General features: G+C 39.3%; 1 protein-coding gene across 1 annotated transcript; it reads right to left on the bottom strand.

The window, feature by feature from the left end:
- Positions 1–1,808: 1,808 nt before the first annotated feature.
- Positions 1,809–21,784, bottom strand: SMC2 (structural maintenance of chromosomes 2). Its single transcript, XM_009815413.2, has 24 exons — positions 21,567–21,784; positions 20,497–20,646; positions 19,644–19,766; positions 18,811–18,849; positions 18,500–18,610; positions 18,277–18,321; positions 17,563–17,796; positions 16,739–16,888; positions 15,841–16,074; positions 14,926–15,085; positions 13,037–13,154; positions 12,102–12,240; positions 11,735–11,854; positions 11,208–11,412; positions 10,535–10,670; positions 9,484–9,608; positions 8,441–8,634; positions 8,016–8,159; positions 7,573–7,767; positions 6,817–7,017; positions 5,865–5,981; positions 4,280–4,440; positions 3,416–3,563; positions 1,809–2,522 (listed from the first exon to the last, which is right to left on the bottom strand). Exons 1-24 carry the CDS (start codon positions 21,732–21,734, stop codon positions 2,310–2,312), a joined length of 3,630 nt encoding a protein of 1,209 aa, XP_009813715.2. The 5' UTR covers positions 21,735–21,784; the 3' UTR covers positions 1,809–2,309.
- Positions 21,785–22,814: the final 1,030 nt, after the last annotated feature.

Genomic DNA, 22,814 nt, shown 5'->3' with positions numbered 1-22,814 from the left:
CTGCCTGCCCTCTGTCCGCCTGCCTCACCGCGCCTCAGGGACTCAGACTGAAGGCAGCTGTGCTACAGATGACAGTGCTCAGTTACGAGGAACCGTGTGAATTCAGGCTTTAAGCCAGCGGCGTGGTCTCTTGCAACTGGGCAGGGTTACAGGATGTGTGTATACATATTTTATATATATTAAAATACATACACACACATAATTATATTACATGTGTATTATCTATACATATATATGGAAGATGATGCCATGAGATGAAAATTTACTTATTTAAATAATACTCAATAACTTAATATTTCCAAGCTATTCCAGACATCGGACACATATCCCAGCCCCGTTCCCCCCGCCCCCCACCCAGCTTCAATTAAAGATACTTTTCTAAATGGTATTCTGAAAGGAAGAGGAAAAACAAGAAAAAAAAAAACACCCAAACCTAGCAGCTCAGCAGAGAGGAAGCAAATACAAGTATTATGGATGTTAGCTACCAACTGGCTGAAGCATCAGCTAGCAAGACAAACCTTGTCAGACCATACCCCCCACCCCCCCCCAAAACACAGTGCTAGAGGGCCTGCATCCCTCCCTGTGCTCCAGCTTGCTGTGGTGAGCAGAGACCTTCTACGTGGCGCTGTGACCAGAGCTGGGTTTCTGCCGCCTGAGCGCTAGCTGCAGACAGGGGACTAGGCAGACACATCTGCTTGAGCACAAACCTTACGAGGAGCAGTTGCAAGAGCTGGGGTTTACCCTGGAGGAGGCTGAGGGGAGACCTTATTGCTCTCTACAACTACCTGAAAGGAGGTTGTAGAGAGGTGGGTGTTGTTGGTCTCTTCTCCCAAGTGACGAGTGATAGGACAAGAGGAAATGGCCTCAAGTTGTGCCAGGGGAGGTTCAGGCTGGATATCAGGAAAAACTTCTCCACTGACAGGGTTGTCAGACATTGGAACAGGCTGCCCAGGAGGTGGTTGAGTCACCATCCCTGGAGGTATTTAAAAGGCAGGTGGATGAGGTGCTTAGGGACATGGTTTAGTCATGGACTTAGCAGGGTTAGGTTAAAACGGTTGGACTTGATCTTAAAGGCCTTTTCCAGTCTCAAGGAGTCTGATTCTGTTCCTGCCAGGGAAGGCAGCACGATGTTATTTAGGTTCATTGGTAAGAGAAAACAAGGGAAATGGAGACAGGGGAAAAAAAAGACATATCAGGATCTCTGAACTTGATTATAACCATCCATGTCTAAAAATACTTAGATTTTTCTCTCACCTCTAATGGTTAGAGTTCAGAATTAAATAATTCTGTGTAGGCACTGTTCAATGAAAAACAGCAGGGAAGGAAAGCACATACACAATCAGGTTGTGTAGTTGTAGAAGTGTAACCCCTGCCAGCAGCTAAGTACCACACAGCCGCTTGCTCACTTGCCCCCTGCCCCAGCAGGATGGGGGAGCCCAGCCTGTCCCCAAGCAGCGGTCCCCCGGCCAGCTTTCGCCCTAGTTTATATGCTGAGCATGACATCATATGGTCTGGAATATCCCTTTGGTCAGCTGCGTCAGCTGTCCCGGCTGTGTCCCCTCCCAACTTCTTGTGCACCCCCAGCCTACTCGCTGGTGGGGTGGTGTGAGAAGCAGAAAAGGCCTTGACTCTGTGCAAGCACTCAGCAGTAACTAAGACATCCCTGTATTATCAACACTGTTTTCAGTGCAAATCCAAAACGCAGCCCCATACCAGCTACCATGAAGAAAATTAACTCTATCCCAGCCAAAACCAGCACAGAAGTTGTTTAAAATATTTATTCATAAAAACATGAGCACAGCAAATTGCAAAAATTGTAACAATAACTTGGGATTTAGGATTGTTGATGCCTGCTTTGCTCCTTGAAAAACAATTAAAATAGCTTAAAAATTAGTATGCCATTATTCCCTGGTATTTGACAACAGTAGTCAATGACAGTGTTTACACTTTGCAACAGGTGTTCTGAATGCCATAAATGCTGCAAGTCAAATCAGATTTTCCTCATTAAAAGGCTTCAGTTCCTCCAGCTGAGCTTACAGAGCTACTGTTTACGTACGTTTATGTGTAAATGGTTACAGAGGGATGACAGGAATTACTAACGGGACACCAAGAGGAATAAGTGCAGCCAGTTTCCCTAATAGTACAGGCAACAGACTACTAAGAATTTAAAATATTAATGAGGTACAGATGTGAATTAAAAGCTAAGACATAGAGTATTTCAACATTGAAAATACTTTTTAAGAAAAAGAAGTTAAGAGTTTCTTCCTGGCCTAGCTATAGAGTGGGGACAGAGAACACTTAAGCAGCTGCTACTGCACACAAAGAGCCACTGGAGAAGTTCGTTCTGCAGGTCCTCTTTTGCTACTCTTACGTACTTTCTGGGGTTGATTGGGAGCGGGCACATTATTTCTGCTGTGAAACTGCTTGTATCTTGCAATAGTGGATACACCATCCACAAACTTGGTCTTGTAGAGGACATTTGCATTGTTAAACATTCCATCCTTCAAGGACACCACAATAAACTACAACAAACCAGAAAACTTAATGTAAATGCTGCAATCCAAATAAAGACTTTAAACAACATTGGAAAAGGGTTCTAAAAAGATTAATCCTTTTACTTTTTTTGGCTAATATCTTGGTGGTAATTCTTAAAAAAATATTCTCAACGTAACTGAAGCCCCACAGAATGTGCTAAGCAGGTTAACGTACACCAACAGGCCAGACATTTTCTGCAGCTAACAATGTACGGCTCTGGCCACATCCCAGCGCTAGGCCACAACACCAAATGCCCATTCATGGTGCATCAATCACTGGAAAAAATGTTGCCACAAATTTTTTAAGAGTGCAGGATCTTTCATAGCCCAAAGATACTGCTCAAATTATTTTACAACACTGGTAATAAATGTTCCCCTCCTCTCTCTCATAATTTGGAAAGGTCATGTCCTACCACCAAATAGAGACAGGTACTGCCTCTCACTAAGAGGAGTAAGTTTATTCAGTTCTACAGATTTTTTTCATGCATAGGCCACAGTGATACAGAGATTCTTTCCACTAATGCCTGGGTTATTTCAACAGGGTCCCAAATAAAATATTTTTAAAGCTCAGGTTAAAGAACTCTAGCAAAAAAAAAAAAAATCAGGATGTGGATCATACCTGAAATGGATCATATCACAGATATTCTTCCCTATTACTCCCTGTTTTTTAGCCACTGCAGCAACGGCTTACATTAAAATCTAATGCTCACAAGTTTCGCAGTTGCTGTATCATCAGTGTAACTTCCAGTTGAAACAACTTAGAAATAGAACACACATCACTGGAATAAAATACTTGAACAGCTGAGACTCCTCAGTGGCAGGCAGCCTCTGAAAATACTGAAGTGCATAAACAGATGATCACAGTAGTTTCAAGATCATACCTGGGAGTGTCTGAAGTGAGTATGAAGCATCTGCCCAACATTCTGGGTATGAGAGAGATCAAGGGCTGCATCCACTTCATCCAAGATGTAAATTGGTGCAGGTTTGAAGAGGAGCATGGATAAAATCAAGGACAAGGCTACCAATGATCTAATATAGAGAACAAGAAAGTTGTGGTTTACCCTTTTGTTTGAGAGGCTTTGACTTACGAAAACAATTGTTTGGTAGTAACAAAACGCTCTCTCAAAAGCAGATTCGTGCTATGAGTTCTGAAGAGACAGAATGACAGCTTCTGCCACAACTTCTGATTTCAAAATGTGAAGCCTTCTGCCAGAAATGGCGAATGTTACTTACTCTTTTATCAGAAGATCAGGTTAGTTGGTTGGTGATATTTAAAAGCATGCTGTTGCTTTGCCTATTTTCAATTCTGAGTTTTGCACTGCTGTTTTTCAATGTACAGTTCTTAAGGCATTCTGTCCTTCAGAAAGTTCTGTATCTCTCTCGCCTCTTCCTATATTCTGTTTCCACTTTTCAATTTGTTACGATTTTTCCTTAGAAGTTGCAAAGAAGCACACACCCTACAAAGTAGCTGTAATCACTGGTGAAGAAAACTGTCACCATCACACTACTTTGACACTGGGGCAAAACTTGTCTATATAGATTTTTGAGATTACAACTCAAAGACTGAAGCATTTAATTCAACAGTACCTCAGTACTACCTAGAGTCAACTGCAGTTTTCTCACCACTCAATTCACTTTTTTGTCACTTCTCCATGGAGTAAAATCTTGTTTGTTATCATATGCCAACTAATGCATCGGTCTAAGTTGGATTGCTCTTTGAGCACAACCCCACAAAGTTCACCAACCTTTGTCCTCCACTAAGTTCTGTTAAGTTTTCCTTCCAGGTGTTTCCTAAGGCAACTCTGAACTCCAGACCATCCAAGACATTCTGGGTTTTAACAGCTGCCAGCATAGCTTTGGCTCCTGGTAGAAGTGTTGAGAAAATTGAACCAAAGTCTTCATTCACCTAGAAGTCAGACCATAAAAGCTGTATGTACATGCTTTGAATCAAAAGCACAAACAGCTAAAAACTTAGTGGTAAGCTGCACTATGCTCTAGACATCTTGCCCAATTTAACCAAACGACTTCTTACGTCTTGAAGATTAGCATATACAGAATAGTGAGAAAGAAAGTATTAGCATACAGAATCTTTTATTTTCTCTGTACTGAAAAAGAGAAGCAACGCCGAGGGGGGATCTCTCTCTCTCTCTCTCTCTCTCTCTCTCTCTCTACCTGCTATATATAGCACCTGCTACACCACTTGGACACCCACAAGTCTATTGGACCAGATGGGATCCACCCAAGGGTACTGAGGGAGCTGGTGGAAGTGCTCACCAAGCCACTTTCCATCATCTACCAGCAGTCCTGGCTAACTGGGGAAGTCCCAGTTGATTGGAGGTTAGCAAACGTGACACCCATCTACAAGAAAGGCTGGAAGGAGGATCCGGGGAACTACAGGCCTGTCAGTCTGACCTCGGTGCCAGGGAAGATTATGGAGCAGATCATCCTGAGTGCCATCGTGCAGCACATACAGGACAACCAGGTGATCAGACCCAGCCAGCATGGGTTTATGAAAGGCAGGTCCTGCCTGATGAACCTGATCTTCTATGATAAAGTGACCCGCTTAGTGGACGAGGGAAAGGCTGTGGATATCGTCTACCTAGACTTTAGTAAAGCCAACACTTCATTTGTGAGCAATTTAATCTTAGGTATAATCAATGTTCTCAAAGGCCAAGAAGTACCAGTTCTCCTGGTACAGCAGAAAAGAATGTGTCAAGAGCTTTCCATGCAGAAAGGGAAAATTTTATACTTTTGTTACAATTCATGATATGAGAGAACTAGTAAGAAGGCAGAGTGCTTAGACAACAGAAATCTGTTATTAGTTGTTGCTCTATTCCAGTATTACCTATCCTATCAGTGACAGGAACAGTAGCCCAGGTTCACAGCCTCACATTGTATGGGGTTACACAGAACCAGATTTTAACTCTGGTCAAATATTGGTTTAAGCAAACAAAAAGAAAAATAGACTGTATCAGTGTTTTGTCCAACTTCCACACAAGAGACAAGGATTTCAGCATGCCAGTAGCTTAACCTTCCTTAAATTTTTGTGGGCACTAAAAGGGAATGGTGAAGTAGTTTTGCAGGTTTAACTGTATCTTCACAATTCTCAGAAAAGTCACGTCTAATTCTCAGAGAATTCATGTCTTATTCTCAAAAGTGAGATGAAACAGGAGAAATTAAGTGGTTGTTTTGTAATTTAAATACTAGGCAAGGGAGATTAGTTCTGGAAAGAGACATTTATATTTTTTTCCATGGAAATATGCAAAACAGTGTTCTAAGATAAAACTGATCCTCTGCTAAAATGTGAAGATTAGATTTCAAGTGTCATACCTTTTTCCAAGCAATATGTAAAGCTTCAGTTTTCTTCTGGTCAAGCTCTTCAATAGTTGCAAGAATTTTTGACTTGTCATTCTCTACAATTCTTTTTTTCTTCATTAAGTCATTGTACTGGTGCAATGAAAAGAAAAGATTGATTTTCAATGAACTCAAATACATTTTGTGCTAATCTTACAGTTTCACTGTTTATTGCTTCTGTAACTATGGAATAACCACTAACCACAAGATTGAAATCCAAAGCATTCATTTATCTGTAGGCAGGATTTAAGTTTTAGGATATTACTTGCAAATTAAAGCATTAGAATTTTCAACAATCAGCAAAGGGGAAGACCAACATTACTCTGAAAGTTGCACTTTCTTTTCCAGTTAATCATGTTTCATTTGCCTTTCCACAGAAGAAAGGCTGTTTCTGGAGGCTGATATGAAAAATAGGCCAATTCTAATCATGAAACAGGACTAGAAAAGTTGAAGTGTCAGTCAGTGGACAGTTTTGAGACAATCCTGGAATAGCCTCAAGGTACAGATGAGTTCAAGACAACCCTGGAACATCTTCAAGCTATCGTGCTTGAAGATGAACAGTTTTTTTGATCTGCAACCCTTGGTAAAGTATGCAATTCTCAGATACTGTAATGGATACCACAAAGATTGCCTAATACTGCTGCTGCCAACTTAGGATGGACTGGGGTAGGGAGGAATGATATTATTCTTTTTATCATCCAAAGTCAAGACTATGGATAACCTAGAAAACTAGTGCATGACTGAATAGTTCAAGAATGTAAGATTAGTATAAAAGATCTAACAAAAGGTTTCCTGCTATCTTATGAAGATTTAGTTTTATTTTGGGTGTATTCAGAAATAGAGCATATGAAAATATAAAGCTACATTATACATAGTACCATATACCCAACCTGCCCAATCATTAAAGGTTAAAGCACAGAATGTTTACCCTCTCCTCTGTCTCAGAAAGCATATTCATAGCTCTCATGTTCACATTCCTTCCCAGCTTCTCTTTTTTCTCCTCTAATTTCTGCAGCTTCTGACATGCTTCTTTAGGACTGTTAGTTTTGAAGTCATAGGCTGTGTTTGGCTGACCAAAAAGTGGTTTCTCTGAAGCTATCCACTCATACTCTTTCAGCATTTTGGTCACCTGTAAACAAGAAGATATGTTGAGGCTTTTTTTTTTTTTCCTTCTCAAATGTGAATGAAAAATAATGATAAAAAAAAAATCAACATCCTGAAATTACTCTACAACATTAATTCTTCTATCCCAATGCAGCACAGATGCGTAGCTTTACAATGCTTCATGTGATTTCCAAGACTGTAGATGAACCAAGATTTTAAAGGAGCTTTCATATATGCCCACCACGTTTACTTGCAACAGGTTTTTCTATATCTGGACTAAGCCATTGTGACTAAATCTCTGGATCAGCTTCTTTAATTAGTTACCTAATTTGTCCATACAGTCAGAATACTCTTCTCATTGATCACCTTCTCACTGTGATCTACTCTCTATTAGCCCATACCAATAAGCTCTGTTACAATTTACAGTTTCCATCCCCTCCTCCTGGGTTAAAACTTTTCACATCAAGAGCTGCAAATATGACAGTGCTTATTAAGAAAAAAGGCTATTTCCTTTGCATGTGGCAAGGGAAATAACCACTCTTGGTCACAAGATGCAAGGGAAAGCACAGTTCTAAAATACCTTGGCAGCAGCATCAGCAGTCTCTTGTTGATGTTTGCTGATACTGTGTTCTAATGCTTTAACCTCGAGCTGCATTCTATTATTCTGTTCTCTGTATTTTACAATCTCTGCAGATTTGGCTTTAATTGCTTCATCCTGTAAGACAATTACTTCCTTTTGCTTGGCCAGCTCCTTCTGTGATTTCTCTACAGATTCCTGAAAAGCAAATCAAACAGCCATTTATTAGCTTCTTTTAAAGGCTGGTGTTAGTTGTTAGAAGAGAAGGACACAGCAAGGAGCAAAAATTCACATGTGGTAATAAAGCCAAAAAATAAGTACCTAGGCTAAACATAATTGAGTACTGGCAAGAAAATCCAACAAAATACACATTATAATTTGAGCTTTAGGGGATCGTATCTTCAGTAACATCAACACAGATAATGAAATACAGTATGCACTTTTACCTTTGTCTTAGACACCTCAGCTGCCATAGCATTAACTTGCTCCTGGTAGGATTTGATGGCTTTATCTGTAGCTTCTATCTGTTGTTTATAGGAAGCCTGTTCTTGTTTTAGCTCTTCAAGTTCCAGAAGTAAAGCTTCGACTTCCTAGAGAGATGTTTTCAAATTATTACAGTTACACTTAAATGGAAAGAATTAAGATTCAGTTCGACGTAGTAAATGCTGTAGAAGATTAACAGTACCCATTCTTCAGTAAGGGGACAATCTCACAAAAAAAAAAAAGCATCAGCAATTTCTACGTCAGTGACTACAGAGTAATATATTCAGTTCCAAAACTGACAGTATTAAAACTTCAAGAGAATCAAACATTCTGATTACTGCAACCACTTTTGACATTGAGAAAGTTGCCAACAAAGGTTAACTTTTACCTGCTGCTTTTCTTTCATTTTTTTGCTTGAAGCGTCTGCCTTTTTCTTGGCACTATCTAGTTTCTGCTGGGCACTTTTTAGTTCTTTTTCACATTCTGCTTCTGCATTTTTCATTTTATTCTCTAACACCTTATATTTATCTTCTGCTTTCTTTTGGCTCTCTTCAGTTTTCTTTAATGTCTCTTCACACGCCACTGAATAAAGAAGTACAGTATTGAGACTGGGCATTGTTCTTACCTTTATATTTACATCCTGAACGCCAACTGAAATAAATCTGCCTTTGCCTCTAACAGAAAAAAGTGGTTGTATGTTTGCTAGTTACTGGGGTCAGCTATTTCAGTGGTTACTCTAAGACAGTGTGCTGTTGTTACCAGTTATTGGTAGGGCACCAAACAGACAACCAGTCATTAAAATTAATGAAAATAAGCCTTTTTTCATTTTTTTGACAGGGGCAAGTATATGCCAAATCACATGATCAAGTAGTAATTAATCAGATGGCTACCTAGTAGGATATCACCTCATCCCTCAAAGACTATGTCTACGTATGTGTCACTTCTGTGCATCTTTTTTCTTTAGATGTTTTACTTATTACTGCATTTCTTTCCTTTTATATTTTTCCTTAGCTATACAAACCATACTTCTTTCCAATGCTTCTTGTTAACGCAAACTAGCTGTACTGCTAACCTTAAATATCTACAGAAATAGATGGCTTGGAAAAAACAAAGATTACTCAAATACAGGATTAAATCCATTTTAAAACTTCCCTGCAAAGCCATTTTTCCTCTTATTATAAAGTATATATAACACTTAATGAAAATATGAGAGAATATACTACAAGAGAATGACCAACCTTATGTGAACCACTTCTATCCAAGTCTATTGTGATTCTGTATTTGTTACATACTCCAAAATATAAAGCTAGTATTTTCAAAGCAAAAAGTATTTTTTTCTTAAGCAAGGGTTCTGCTACTCAAACAGCCAAATATCCATCTCATTCTCAGAAATTAAGTTTTCAGTTAAAAGAGTAAGAACGCATTTGTCACCAATGGTTTTCTTCAGGGCAAGCAGCTCTTCCTCTCGTTTGTGATAAGCACTTTGATGAAGCTTTGTTTGCAACAGCTCTGCTTCCTCAGACTTCATCTCCCACTGCTGCTTCAGTTGCCGGTACCTTTGAAGGCAGTAAAGATATATGCTGCTATAACGAGGGGTACCCAGCACTTCAGTTTCAAAGTTGAAATAAGTAGATACAGAAATAAGTAGATAAAGAAATACTTATATCCCCATTCTAATGTGAGATACACTGATATAACTCCTGGTTATGTAGCGCCGATAAGGTATAATAAAAACTAACAAATGCAACACATGGAATTTGGCAGCAATTCAGAGCTCATGTTTTTCCAAATGGCAGCATGACAGATGCTAGGCTGAAGCACTAAAGAAAAAAATATCTAAAAGCAAAACTCATTTCTTCCTTTTGGTCATATTTCTGGAAGTCTGTACAACTCAAAAATAAATCCAGCTGGTAGATAGCGTATTACACAACGCTACCTCCTTATGGGATTTTTACAGAACTGACTAAACATATTTTTATATTCCATCTTTTAAAAGGATCTTCAGTAATTGATTAGCTGAAAATCAAATATACTTAAAATTATTTAATTTAAATGCTTACAACAGTATCACTCAGACACTCCCCTTTATTTCCCCTTTAGTATCTTTACATTTTCTTGGGAGAAAAATAAGAGCTATCACAAACTGTGGGTGTTACAAAATATGACTGGAACAGATCCATTCTTCAGTGGACTTCATGAAACTTTGGAAAACTTTACGTGATTTCAAGTAGACATCACCATATGCCATTTTTTTTCCTTTATTACCCAAAACAGAGTTTTTTTGCATGTGTTATCTAAAACCCAAATTGCTTGCTGATTGCTGTACTTACAAATTAAACTGGGAGGGTGAGAGGGAGGAAGGTAATAATTTTCTGCATATTACATTCTCAACAGGTCCTATGCCCTCCAAAAAAACTTCTATATATTGCATTTACTTAGACACATAAGAGAAACGATAGACATTTTACAGGGCAAGCCTTACCTTTCAGCAACATTCTTCAAGCTTGCCAACTCATTCTCTACAGTCTCAAGTTCAGATTCCTTTGTTTTGAGTTCTACTTCAATGTCTTTAATTTCTTGAAGTTTAGACAATATTGGTGCAGCCTGTGAGCACGCACCTGTTCAGTGAAAAAAACCCAAAGTCAAGCTAATTGGAATTAGACTAGTAGATTCACAACTGGCAAATAGCAAATTCTAAATGTTAATAATGATATGGGTTGATGATTTGTTTTAGTTACAAAACAGGAAGACAGCTAGACTGAAGTTACAGCAATTCTCAGTGGAGAAAGACTAGCTCTGTTACATAATTTAGTTCTGCAGACTTTGAATACTCCACATGCATTTCTTGTGAAATCAACTAACTTTTCATGATTTTGGAGTAATTCATAACTGATCTGATGTAATTTCATGAAAGTGCTTGAATACAAAGCATTTCTCCTTCCAAGATGATTATAGTAGTTTGCCATTAATTTTTTCCTAGTCTGATCAATCTTATTTCAGCTCAAGACTGACAAATCTTTGCTCAAACAGATCATATTATCCCCAAAATGAGACTAAACAAAAAGGTTACTGTTCATTTTTATAAAAAACCATGCAGAGCAGTGAACAAATCAACAGACACACAGTATTGTTATATGAATAAAACCAGCAATTGCCTCCATGCAGAGTGCCCTGGGGGTCAAACACATCTCCATCAAGTGTAACGCTTCTCATCATTATCCTTTTGTCAAAGGTCACTTTCTTAGCATTATTCATGTCATTACAGATCAGTGTTGTTCCAAAGACATATTCCATTGCTTTCTGCAGTTCAGATTCATATCCAACTAGAGAAAGGGCTAAATGCAAGTTATCGTGACCCGCCTAGAAATGAAATGAAATGCAGTTAGTATGCCTTAAGTTATAAGAATTTTCAAATTCAATTTCTGTCTTCTCCTGATAAAAACACTTTCTAAAAACATCATTAAATTTTAAAACAATTTCAGCTAAAAGTGGAATAATTAATATCCATTTAAACATCACATAGCTGAAAGGATACAAAGGAAAAAAATAAAATCAAGATACCCTCAAACCCTATAGAAATTCTTATTAGTATAATCATTAAGAAGCCCACGTTTTTAGCAAAGAAACAAAGTGAAAAAGGTACACAAGCAAAATAGTGTAAATAGCATATTTATTTACATACCAAGGTTTGGGCCAGCTTGACAGTGTCTTGTCCAGCACACCTGGCTGAAATTTTGTTTAGTGGAATGATGGTGTATCGACGCTTTAGTTCACCCTTTTCTAAAAGTGTTTTGCCAGTAACCTCAAACAAGAACAGTTACAAAGCATATGTAAATACATAACTGATTTTGTAAAGTAAGACAATAGGGCATTGCAAGAGGAATATATTGTTGCCAGTAACTATGCATGACTCCCTTGACCTAATTCAAACGTGTACATGGGTCCAAAGCACCTCTCAAGCATTCAGTAAGAATGCACGTGCTCACTAACCCTGAATCACACGACCTCATCTCAACATTCAGAGTTCTGTATTAAAGTAATAAACATACCTCTGTGTCCACAACAATGTTATAGAGTTTCCCTCCAGCCACCGCTTCTAGGGCTTTTGCTTTGGATAGATCTTTCACAGTGATAAGAGACACAACGGGGCCTTTCACACGGTTTGGATTCCAATTTTTTTCCGGATCTCTTAAAATAAATTTAAATGATGATAATCACAAGTTTGTTTCTCTCCAACACATCTTAAAAAAATTATACTTAAAAAATCATACTGCTTATTATATTGGTATAAGAAATTCTAAATTCTATCAGGAAAAAACCCACAGAAAATGGTTAAATTAAATACTTCAGGGCAAGAGACGTCCCAATAAAGAGTCAGTTACAAAGTCATTAGAGAAATGTCCTTCCTGATTTTGGTATAATTTATTCACGCAATTTTCAATTGATTTTTACTATGGGTCCTTTTATTAGCACAGGTATAGGACTATGTTCAGACTGATTATTACATAAGCAAATAAATCTGGGGATATAGATAGTTGATTGGTGGAGACAGATATGATGTTGACCTCCACAGAGAAATTCTACTCACAGCCCTCAGGCAGGACTCCTGAAAAGTAATTATTACATATTTTTGCAGTTTAGACCTTTGGATGCTATGGTTTTAGCTACTGAAGTTGAGTTACGGCTTGCAAACAACATCATACAAAACTTTTAAATTCCAGTGATTTTGACAAGGCTGCCATTTAAGAATGACTGTATCACTTTCCCTGCTGCTCATTAATTTAGTTAACATTTCCTGACTTCCCCTGCCCTCCCCCCCACCCCTTCAGTTGCATGGCAGGTGAGATAGTCATTATTCACTGGCACTAAAAGGAAAGCAACAGCTAAGTAACTGATGGAATTATCCTCTAAGTCCCACAAGCCATGCACACAATGCCCCAAAAAACACTTTCAAATGTCTTTTAGGATCACACTGAGATCTTACTTGTATTCAAACTGTAGCTGAGGAAATTTTGCCATTAATCCTTCATACAATTCTCTCAGTCGGCTGATGTCACGAATCAATGTCTTCTTTTTTGCTAAAAGGGCTTCTTCTTTCTCTTCTTAGGAGTTGAACACAAACAGTAGATAAGCATCCAGAGCACAGAAATCTATTAGCTTAAAAATCGGTTTGCTACACTGTTTACATACATGTATGTAAAGAATACTTAATTAAAAGACTTTCTAAAATTCTTTGTAAATTTCCAGTTTAGACAAATTAACACCATCACAATACCAAACGTGCGAAGAAAAAAGGTTAAAGTCTCATGTGCTTCTCTGAGTATCATTCTGGAATACCAATTTACAGTTTTGAGTAGCTTCTGCAACAAATGTTACCTGGAATGAGAAATGAACTTTAAGAAGTGCTTAGGGACAGGGAGCAGAATGAAGCCCCCACAATCCAAGGGGAAATGGTTAGTGACCTGCAACACCACTTGGACACCCACAAGTCTTTCCCCATAGCAGCCCTCATAGTGCTGTGCTTTGTATTTATAGCTAGAAAGGTATTGGTAACACACCGGTGTTTTTGCTACTGCTGAGCAGTGCTCACACAGCATCAACGCTGTCCCTCCAACACCCTTCGCCAAAGGCCGTTAGGGTAGGGGTGGGCAAGAAGTTGGGAAGGAACATAGCCAGGACAGCAGACCCAAGCGATATTCCATACCATATGAAGTTGTGCTCAGCAATAAAAGCCAAGAGAAAGGAGGAGGGGAGGGGGCATTAATTATTAAGGCATTTATCTTCCAGACCAGCTGCTACACATACTGAGGCCTTAACTTCTCAGGAGGTGGCTGGACAGCACCTGCTGAGGGGAAGTGGAGAGTAAATCTTTCTGTTTTCCTTTGTTTCTGTGTCTGACAGAGCCAGTTCCAGCTGGCTCCAAGATGGACCCACTGCTGGCCAAGGCAGAACCCATCAGTGATGGTGTCAGGCTTCTGTGATAACATATTATAGAAGGGGTAAAAACTGCCGCACAACAGCAGCTGGGAGAAAGCAGTGAGACTGCGAGAGGAACAACTCTGCAGACACCAAAGTCAGGGAAGAAGGAGGGCGAGAACATGCTCCAGGCACCAGAGCAGAGAATCCCCTGAAGTCTGTGGTGAAGACCATGGTGAGGCAGGCTGCTCCCCTGCAGCCTGTAGAGGTCCACTGTGGAGCAGATATCCACCTGCAGCCCATGGAAGACCTCACGGTGGAGCAGGTGGATGTGCCCTGAAGGAGCCTGTGATCCCGTGGGAAGCCTGTGCTGGAGCAGGCTCCTGGCAGAACCTGTGACCCCATGGGGCACCCATGCTGGAGCAGTCTGTTCCTGAAGGACTGCACCCCATGGAAAAGACCCACGCTGGAGCAGTTCATGAAGAACTGTCTCCCATGGGTGGAACCTCATGCTGGAGCAGGGGAAGAGCATGAGGACGGAGTGGCAGAGGCAATGCATAATGAACTGACGGTAATCCCCAGTCCCTATTCCCCTGCACTGCTCGGGGGGAGGAGGAATCAGGAATGAAGTTTAGCCCAGAAAGAATGAGGGGTGGGGAGAAGGTGTTTTAAGGTTTGTTCCTATTTCTTATTATCCTACCCTGATTTGATTGGTAATAAATTAAATTAATTTTCCCAAGTCGAGGCTGTTTTGCCCATGACAGTAATTGCTGAGTAATCTCCCTGGCCTTATCTTGACCCACAAGCCTTTCATAGTATTTTCTCTCCCCTGTCCAGTTGAGGAGGAGTGAGAGAGCAGCCCGGTGGGCAGCTGGCGGACAGCTAAGGTCAACCCACCACACTTCTATATTCCTTTTCAGATTCCCCCCAAATTATGCACCAGAAATCTGTACAGACCTTCATAGTTCAGCTGCTTCATTTGGTTCTCTAGCTTTTCTTTCGTTTTTTTGACAGCTTCAAATGCTTCCTGGTTTTTCTTGTAGCCTACATCCATATTTTTAACTTCAGCTTGTTTTGTCTTTAATTCTTGCTGTGCATAATTCAACTTCATTTGAGTCTATAAGGAGTAAGAAAACATGGAACCAGAAGATCTTCAAAGAGAATCTTGCAGGTGCAGATTTAGAACACTTGCAATAATGAGGTGCTCGTATAATTTGTAGAAGTTTCCACTGGCTGCAGAAATGCCAAAAAGCAGCCTTGGCTTTTGAAAGTAAGGGTGCAGGTGATTTGGAAATAAAAACATACATCATGTATTTGGATACAATAACTCATATTAGCACATGAATAGAGTCCAAGAAGAAACAAGGTAAAATAATGTGGGACACAGCTGCCTTTGTTATTTTCCCCAAAAGAGTTTCTCCTTAAGTGAAAGAAGCAAGGTACACTTTCATCTTTGAAAATTTAAATTCCACCGTGAGAACTAACCCAGCAGAGGTTTCCTGTCCTAAGACAAAAGAAGTGGCATCTGTTTCAGTTGTGTGACTAGCACCCAATTTAACTGAGGAGAAAACAGTTTCTTCTGAATCTCCATTCACAGTCTCAGGCATCTTTATTTTAATTCCATTAAGTTTTCGTGTAGAAATCGCTATAGTGTGAATGCATATTTGTCTATATCTATGCAAAGGTAGGTTTTTTTAATGACCTGTTTTATCAAAAAGTCAACTTAATACATATGCCAACTTGTAAAATATCTTGCATAGCTATTCTGCAAATCTTTTCACTGACCTTTCAAGAGTGTGTCATTTGGTTTTCAGACAATTTTCGAAAGAAGCAGGAAGGCTGGTCTGAGACAGGGAGAGCTTTTATTCTTACCTGTTTAGCCTCTGTGGCTGCTTTGCTGATTTCATTTTTGCAGGCCATCATCTGCCCAGCAAGAGTGGCTTCTTCCCCATCATCATTGCTGGACAAGCCAGCAGACACAGCATTAAAATGCTGTTGTGCTACAGCTAAAGCATCTCTGTCTTTTTCATTTGCTTCCTGTAAAGCATTTAGTTCTTTCTCTATCTTCTTTACTTCTTTCTCCTTTGACACTAATGCTTTAGAATCCTTCAGCAAAACAAAGAACAAAAACAAAAAAGGAAGAGAGAACTTGACCCTATTTACTTTAAATTCATGTTGGTTAGATGAGGAGCTATGAGTAGTTTCATCAACTACATTTCTATGACCCTGTGTCAGATTTTGTGATCTTACAATTTGTCTTTCCATGTTTTCAAGTGTGTACTTGCCCCATGAGTGCACTGAAGATCTACAGAAAGATGAAATACAGGAAGAGAGGACAACTGCCCAAGAACTGGGAGAAATAACTCTTTCTTCCCAATATCTAAAAAGTTAAGTATTCTTCAGTGCTCTTCTTGCATAAAAAACCATCAAGTGTCAGAAATACGCAATGCAGAAATTTCTTCTTCGATTTTAAGAATACTTCATGTCCAGAGAGCATAATAATTTTGAAGCTATAGGGATTTCTACGGAGCTTAACAGAAGGTTGGCAACCACAGAGAGTAGCATTTTTGCATCACATTTGTTTCTAATGGGAACCTACTACCTACGCCATGCAAATGAAACAACGCCCTTACCATTTGTTTCTGCTTTCCTGATGTAATTCTTGCCAATCATAGGATTTTTCTTATTACAATAGGTAAGAAAAAAACAGCTGTCACCCTCAATCTGAATTAATCTAGTGTTTAAAGAAAATTATATACAAAGGTCTTACCTCCTGCATACTTTTTACCAGTTCTTCATACTTATTCTCTTCACTTTTTAAGTTCTGGTTCTTGAGATGAAGGGCACTTTGTGCTCTAGTATGAACTCTTTGAATTTCTGAAAGCGCATCTTCCAGTGAACGGAGTTTACCACCGACTTCCTACAATCAGAAATAAAGGAAATTTAGCCTAAGAAACTGAGACACTATTTGTAATATTTCGTTTCTGTAGACAGCTATGTGTAGAAGAGATAAATATCTGATCAAGCAGGCCATTAGACTGCAATGCAAACAGGTCAGAACATCTCTTCCCTCTGGAATCCAAACTAACTTGAAGCCACAACTGCAGCCCCACATCATCCCATATCATGGGATACCGTCCCTGTACAAAAGCTGCATTTAGGCGTCCAAAAACTCTACGGGCCATCCTATATTGAATCAAATTTACTGCACCCAAAACTGAGGTCAGCACTGATTTTTGTTGAACAAGAATTTCCTACTTGAAGTGTATTTCTTTTGAGACATCAACAAAAAGGGAGAAAAAAAAATCTCTGGCAAAACTTACCATTGAATGCACAGAACGGAAACGTGAGGGCAAACAGTTTCTAGTCTTCAGTTACTATTAATTTACAGCAATTGGAAGTAAAGCATTTTAGACAAACGAAAACGTGAAATGGATGTCTTTTAGACAATGGCCAGGAATGACAATGAGCAGTGTATAATCTAAGCAACCCACCAGAAGAAGATAAAAATTCAAGGGTATATTGCCTGTAAAAATAATCCAATTCTTATATAACTCCTTGTATTTAGATGAGCACAAACCTGTTCTCACTCACCTTATCCCTTTTCTTTTCCGTCTCTGCTATTTCTTCACTAAGTTGTCTCATCTTCTTTTCACTTTCAGCCATTGATTCCTGAAGCTTAGTTACATTAGCCTGCATTTCCTTTAATACTTCAGCGGAGGATACCTTTGTCTCTTCAGCCAGAACAAACTGATAAGCTATACAGAGGCGGCTTAAATGTTCTATTGCTCTTATCACTTTTTGGTATTCTAAATAGGCTGATCGTTCCTGAAACAAGACCAATAAAAAAACCCTCCAGAATTTGATGGAAAAATAATATTAAGTAGGACTGTTATAGAAATCTTCTAAACACATCTACTAACATTATTATTTGTAGGTAAGAGTAAGGATTCTCCAAGTTAAGTAATATATTCAGTATTGTACATTGCAGGCCTGCCTCGATAAAATAGTAGTTGTACAATTGATTGTACAGCAGTTTTTTTAAGAACTAAGATATGTTTTTATCTTCTATTTTTATCTCGTTCTCTCGTTTTCTTCCTTCTCCCTACACTCCCCCGTATGACTTCCTGGAAGTCCTGAATGTCGCATTTTCTGTATTTGGACAGAAGATAAAATTCATCTCTCTCAAAAGATTCTAGAAAGCTTGAAAACATGCTATTGTTTTAGCCACTACATACTGGTTCAGGGTAGCTGGAAGTATTTTTTCAGTAATTTAAGGGCCCTAACTCTCTTCTTATTTTTCCATACCTCTTTTAGTTTCTGTAAAGTTGGAGTGATCTCCTCATTTAAGACCTGAAACACAAAACAGAACACTTATCTTCAGATTTTTAAAACTCTTATATGTCTAAGCATGAATACTTAGTTCCAGGTGCAGAAATGAAATATTCTACAAGCTAAAAACCACACTATGCCAGTTACTCAGTTATCTTTAACAAATATAAAAGAAAGTACACTTTCCAACATGCAGTACCATTTGAATTTCTTTCAGTTTGGCTTCCTTCTTCTCTATGATTTTCTGGACAGCTATTTTCTTGCATTCATACATTCTAGTACCAGCTGCTTCTTCAATCATAGCTAAAATCTAAAATAAAGCAATGTGACAAAAATTTGATGTTTCTTGTTATGTTATATAGGTTCAACTCAGAACCAAGTTGAACATCTCATCTCCCCCCGATACCTTTCTCGATACCTTTTTTTTGTCCTCCCCCCTCCAATATTGATTCTTGTCATTCAAAACAAATCAGTAAAACTTCAGACAAAAAACTCCCACAACATGCTTACCTCTGGTGGCTTCATATTTAGAACTTTGGTAATTCGTCCCTGGTGACAGAAAGATAAAACAAGAATGGCGGTTGTGTACCATGCAATAGTAAAAAAAAAACCCAAAAAACCAAAAAAATCAAAACCCCAAACCCAAAAAACCCCACTCATTTTTGTATGTTATGCTATAAGCGCAAACATGATTTTTTTTTTTTTTTTTTTTTTTTTCTACAAGGATGATCTAGTTTATTCAATTGTAAACTAGCTTTTTGGAGATTTGGCTCATATGTAACTAGGGGAAAGCTGAATAGGTGCAAAACTGCCCTTCCCCCCCACCGAAACAGTACTTGAAACAGTAAACCCAGCTCTGTTTTATTATTCCTTGCAAATATTTCAGGAATTTGTCTAGTCCCTGGGTTGATGTTTATAAAGGTCTTCTCAATTGGTCAGCTCTTCCTTTGTTAATTTAAGAAGGCAAGTACACCAACTTCATTCAAAATATTGTCTAGTATGGAACACACATAATAGGAAACAAAACCTCTGTCTCTTTAGCATAACAATAAAAGCAACACTTATCTCTTAGAGACAAAAATGAAAATAAAATTGGAATATGTTGTAGAAAAAGCTTGCTACCTGAAGGCTGCATGAGGTCTTGTGCTATAAGAGACATGTTTTAGGCTCAAACTATGCTGTACTGGAAATCTTAACTCCTCACCAGCCATTTTTTTTTTTTTACTTGATAAGAAGTTGCTTTTTTCTGATTAGGAAATTAAATGTTCTTCCACTTTCTATCCTGCCTCAAATTTAGTGCAACTTCTATTCTTTTTTGATTTTTATAAAGATGCACACAATACCTGCATAATGAGGAAGTGAGGGTTATTGACATTGAGTCCAACGGAACAGAAGAGATCCTGCACGCGAGTGTTGGTAGCATTCACACCATTGATAAGATACTTATTTCTACCTCCAATGACAACCTGAAGAAGGAAAAGAAATGGAAGAAATTTTAAGTGATTTAAAAATGAGTTGACATTATGAGAATATAAACTGTAATAAAGAAAAAAAAATCTGAGCAAATCCTGTATAACATATCTTTGTGTACACATACATATACATATATGTACCATACAGAATGTCAAAACCGATCTTGTTGGACTGAAAAGACGTTTAAAATATCTAAATAAAACATAAGAAAGATCAGTCATTGAGGGCAATATTGACAAGAAAATTTCCAAACTCCAGAAGTTTTAACTTTTTTTTTTTTTTTTTTTTTTTTTAAACTTGGGAGACATCTTCGTCAGAAAAAGATAAAGGTTCCTTTGGTCTTGGAGACCAAATTTAACACACAGTTGAGCTATTAAGAAGAAAATATGAAAGCAGAAGAAAAAGCCACAAAATAGAAAATTGTAGCTTGCTTTAAGATCATTATTTCATTATTATTGTTTCTGTGCAAGTCCATAGAAAACATTATTGATATAATACATTTAACATTATTAAACTAATTTCCTAAGGAATTCCAATTATTTTAATCTAGTGCACTAGATCTACTTCTACAGTTTGTGTTACTAACTACACTGTGGAAGCATTGCCTCAATTGCAAAAACACAGGAACTTGCAAAATTTTTCTTTTTTTCTTAAAAAGTTACTCTGTTGACCATGGTAAAAATGTATATAGGTTACTAAGCAATACAGATATTAAAGACTCACCTGCCTAGTGATGGTGATCTCATCATTAGCTTCAAATCCCAGTGGACTTAGCTTCTTGTCAGAATTATCAAAGATAATAGACACAGTTGCTTTAGTAATTCCAGCTTGACCATTTTTATAAACTAGGTCTTGCAAGTTGGAAGCTCGCACCTAAATCCATTGAACAGATAAATATATTTTTGAAGGAAATTCATTACACAGCTTCAGTGTGCTACTGTAGGTTTTGGAGCAATGAATGAAGAAAATGCAGATCTAGCTGTAGATTTAAGAGCTCATGTGAGAAACTGACATACGGAAGCTGCAAGGTGCTAGCATTGTAAAACCACAGGGAGAATATGCCAGTCTAGTTTTAGTGAGCCAGCTAATTGTTTCTGCATGAGATTCCTGACAAAAACTGAATACATGTTTAAAAAAAAAAAAAAGCCCGATGACTAGTTCAGTGACGAGTACATTTACTTAAAGAGCATTTATTATTCATAATGCCATTCACAGGGAAATGAATCACAAAGTGTTCCCTCGAGGTCTGCTGGATTTGTCTACAATATGGAGGAAAGATAAAAAAAAAAAAATCACCTGAAGACTGAGATTCAAACTGATCTCAGAGCAAACAATTTTTTTTTTGTAAGAGTAAAGCAGATATATAATCTTTTAAATAGCAGGCATTGCATGAAAAACAGCTTTCTGTTTTTTTCTAATGAACCAGTTGGCCAAATTTTAAGACGCAATCCAGAAGTGAAAAAGTTTATTACAAATAAGTTAGTGCCTTTAGCTGCAAAAGATCTTCAGCTTGAGGCTGCTACCTTTTAAGTGGGTATTTTTAGTATCATGTTCTAAGTGGCATACTTTGAGCTATTGCAGTACATTGATGAAATTGTAACTCAATCTTAATGTAAGAATGAGCAAGAATGAGAGAGACGCAGTTTGAGGTAATGAAAAATCCAAATAAATAGAACTTTTTTTTTTTAATAGAAGCACCACTTCAAGTCTTCCATCGGAGATTACTCAAGAGAGTAGTATGAAACGTTGCTGACAGAAGAAAGACCTTTCTTAAACACACCCTCTCTCTTTACCTGTGACAGATTGGTGATTCCCAACAAGAAACAGATTGAGTCCAGGATATTAGACTTGCCACTACCATTCAAGCCAGTAATGGCATTGAATAATGGATCAAAGTCACTAACTTCGGTCCTCTGAGCATAGGATTTAAACCCTTCAAGAACAATTGACTTGATGTACATCTTCTCTCTGTTCCTAGGAGACCAGGCAAAGAATCCCTCCCAGGAGTATGAAAAAAGGTATCTGGATTACAGTCCTACAGGTTTCAAAGAAAAAAAAAAAAGAAGCAAACGAATCATACTGCATGCCAAACAAACAGCTGAACGTGTGAGAAAATGGAGAGAACACAGGTCTTCTACCACAAAAAGATTATGCATTTATAAATGGAAAATCCCACGTAGACCCCAGATCCAGGAAGCATCCCAACAATAACCTGTACTTCAACATTTTTAAGCAACGTGACTTTTCACAACGTTCATCACGACATCTGTACGAAGACTGTGGCATAACCCTGGTTTCTCACAAAGCTGGACGTTAGTCCTCCAGCGAAGGAAGGAAGGGGAAAGGCCCGGATCTTTCAGCACCCGGCAGAAGGGGAGCCTCCCTTTCCAGCCTGCAGGATTGCTACCTGCTCACCCCGACCCCACCGGAGGGCTGCAGCCCAGGAAAACGACAGCCTCGGCTCTAAGGCGCCATGAACACAACCTCAACCCCATCCCCGCCCCTGCCGCCATGGCGCCTGCCCCCGCGTTGCCGCTGGCGGCGCGACGGCTCCCCACAGCCCCGCAGGTGCCCCTGCCAAGCGAGCCCTCGCTGGCAGCTCTGACGCTGGAATCAGCCGGGCCCCGCGCACCGGCCGCGGGCGGGCCCCCTCCCCGAGCCCCGGTGCCTCACCGCCGCCGCCGCTCCCAGCCGCCTGCAACGACTGAATTTCGGCGCCAAAACTCGGCAGCCGTTAGAGGCGGCGCCTGATGGCAGCTGCCCCCGCGCTGCCTGCCTCAGGCGGCCCAGCTCCTTCCTTCCTGGCGAGAGAGGAGAGGGACCAGGTCCGCTCCTCATTCCTTTTCAGAGGAGGAGTGAGCACATCCATAACCCACCGCCTCGGCCTGAGGGGACGGCCGGCGCCCTCCGGTCAGGCGAGCGCGGCGGGCGGGCGCTGAGGAGAAGGCCCCCTCCAGCCCTGACTGGGCGGAGCGGGACGGTGGCCGGCGGGGCGGGAAGGGGTGGGGAATGGTGGGTGGTGGGCCCGTGAGGGACGGGAA

The sequence above is a fragment of the Gavia stellata genome, chromosome Z (assembly GCF_030936135.1).
Source record: "Gavia stellata isolate bGavSte3 chromosome Z, bGavSte3.hap2, whole genome shotgun sequence".
NCBI lineage: Eukaryota > Metazoa > Chordata > Aves > Gaviiformes > Gaviidae > Gavia > Gavia stellata.
Note: the sequence above shows the minus strand (reverse complement) of the source record. Positions and strands in the feature narration are given on the sequence as shown.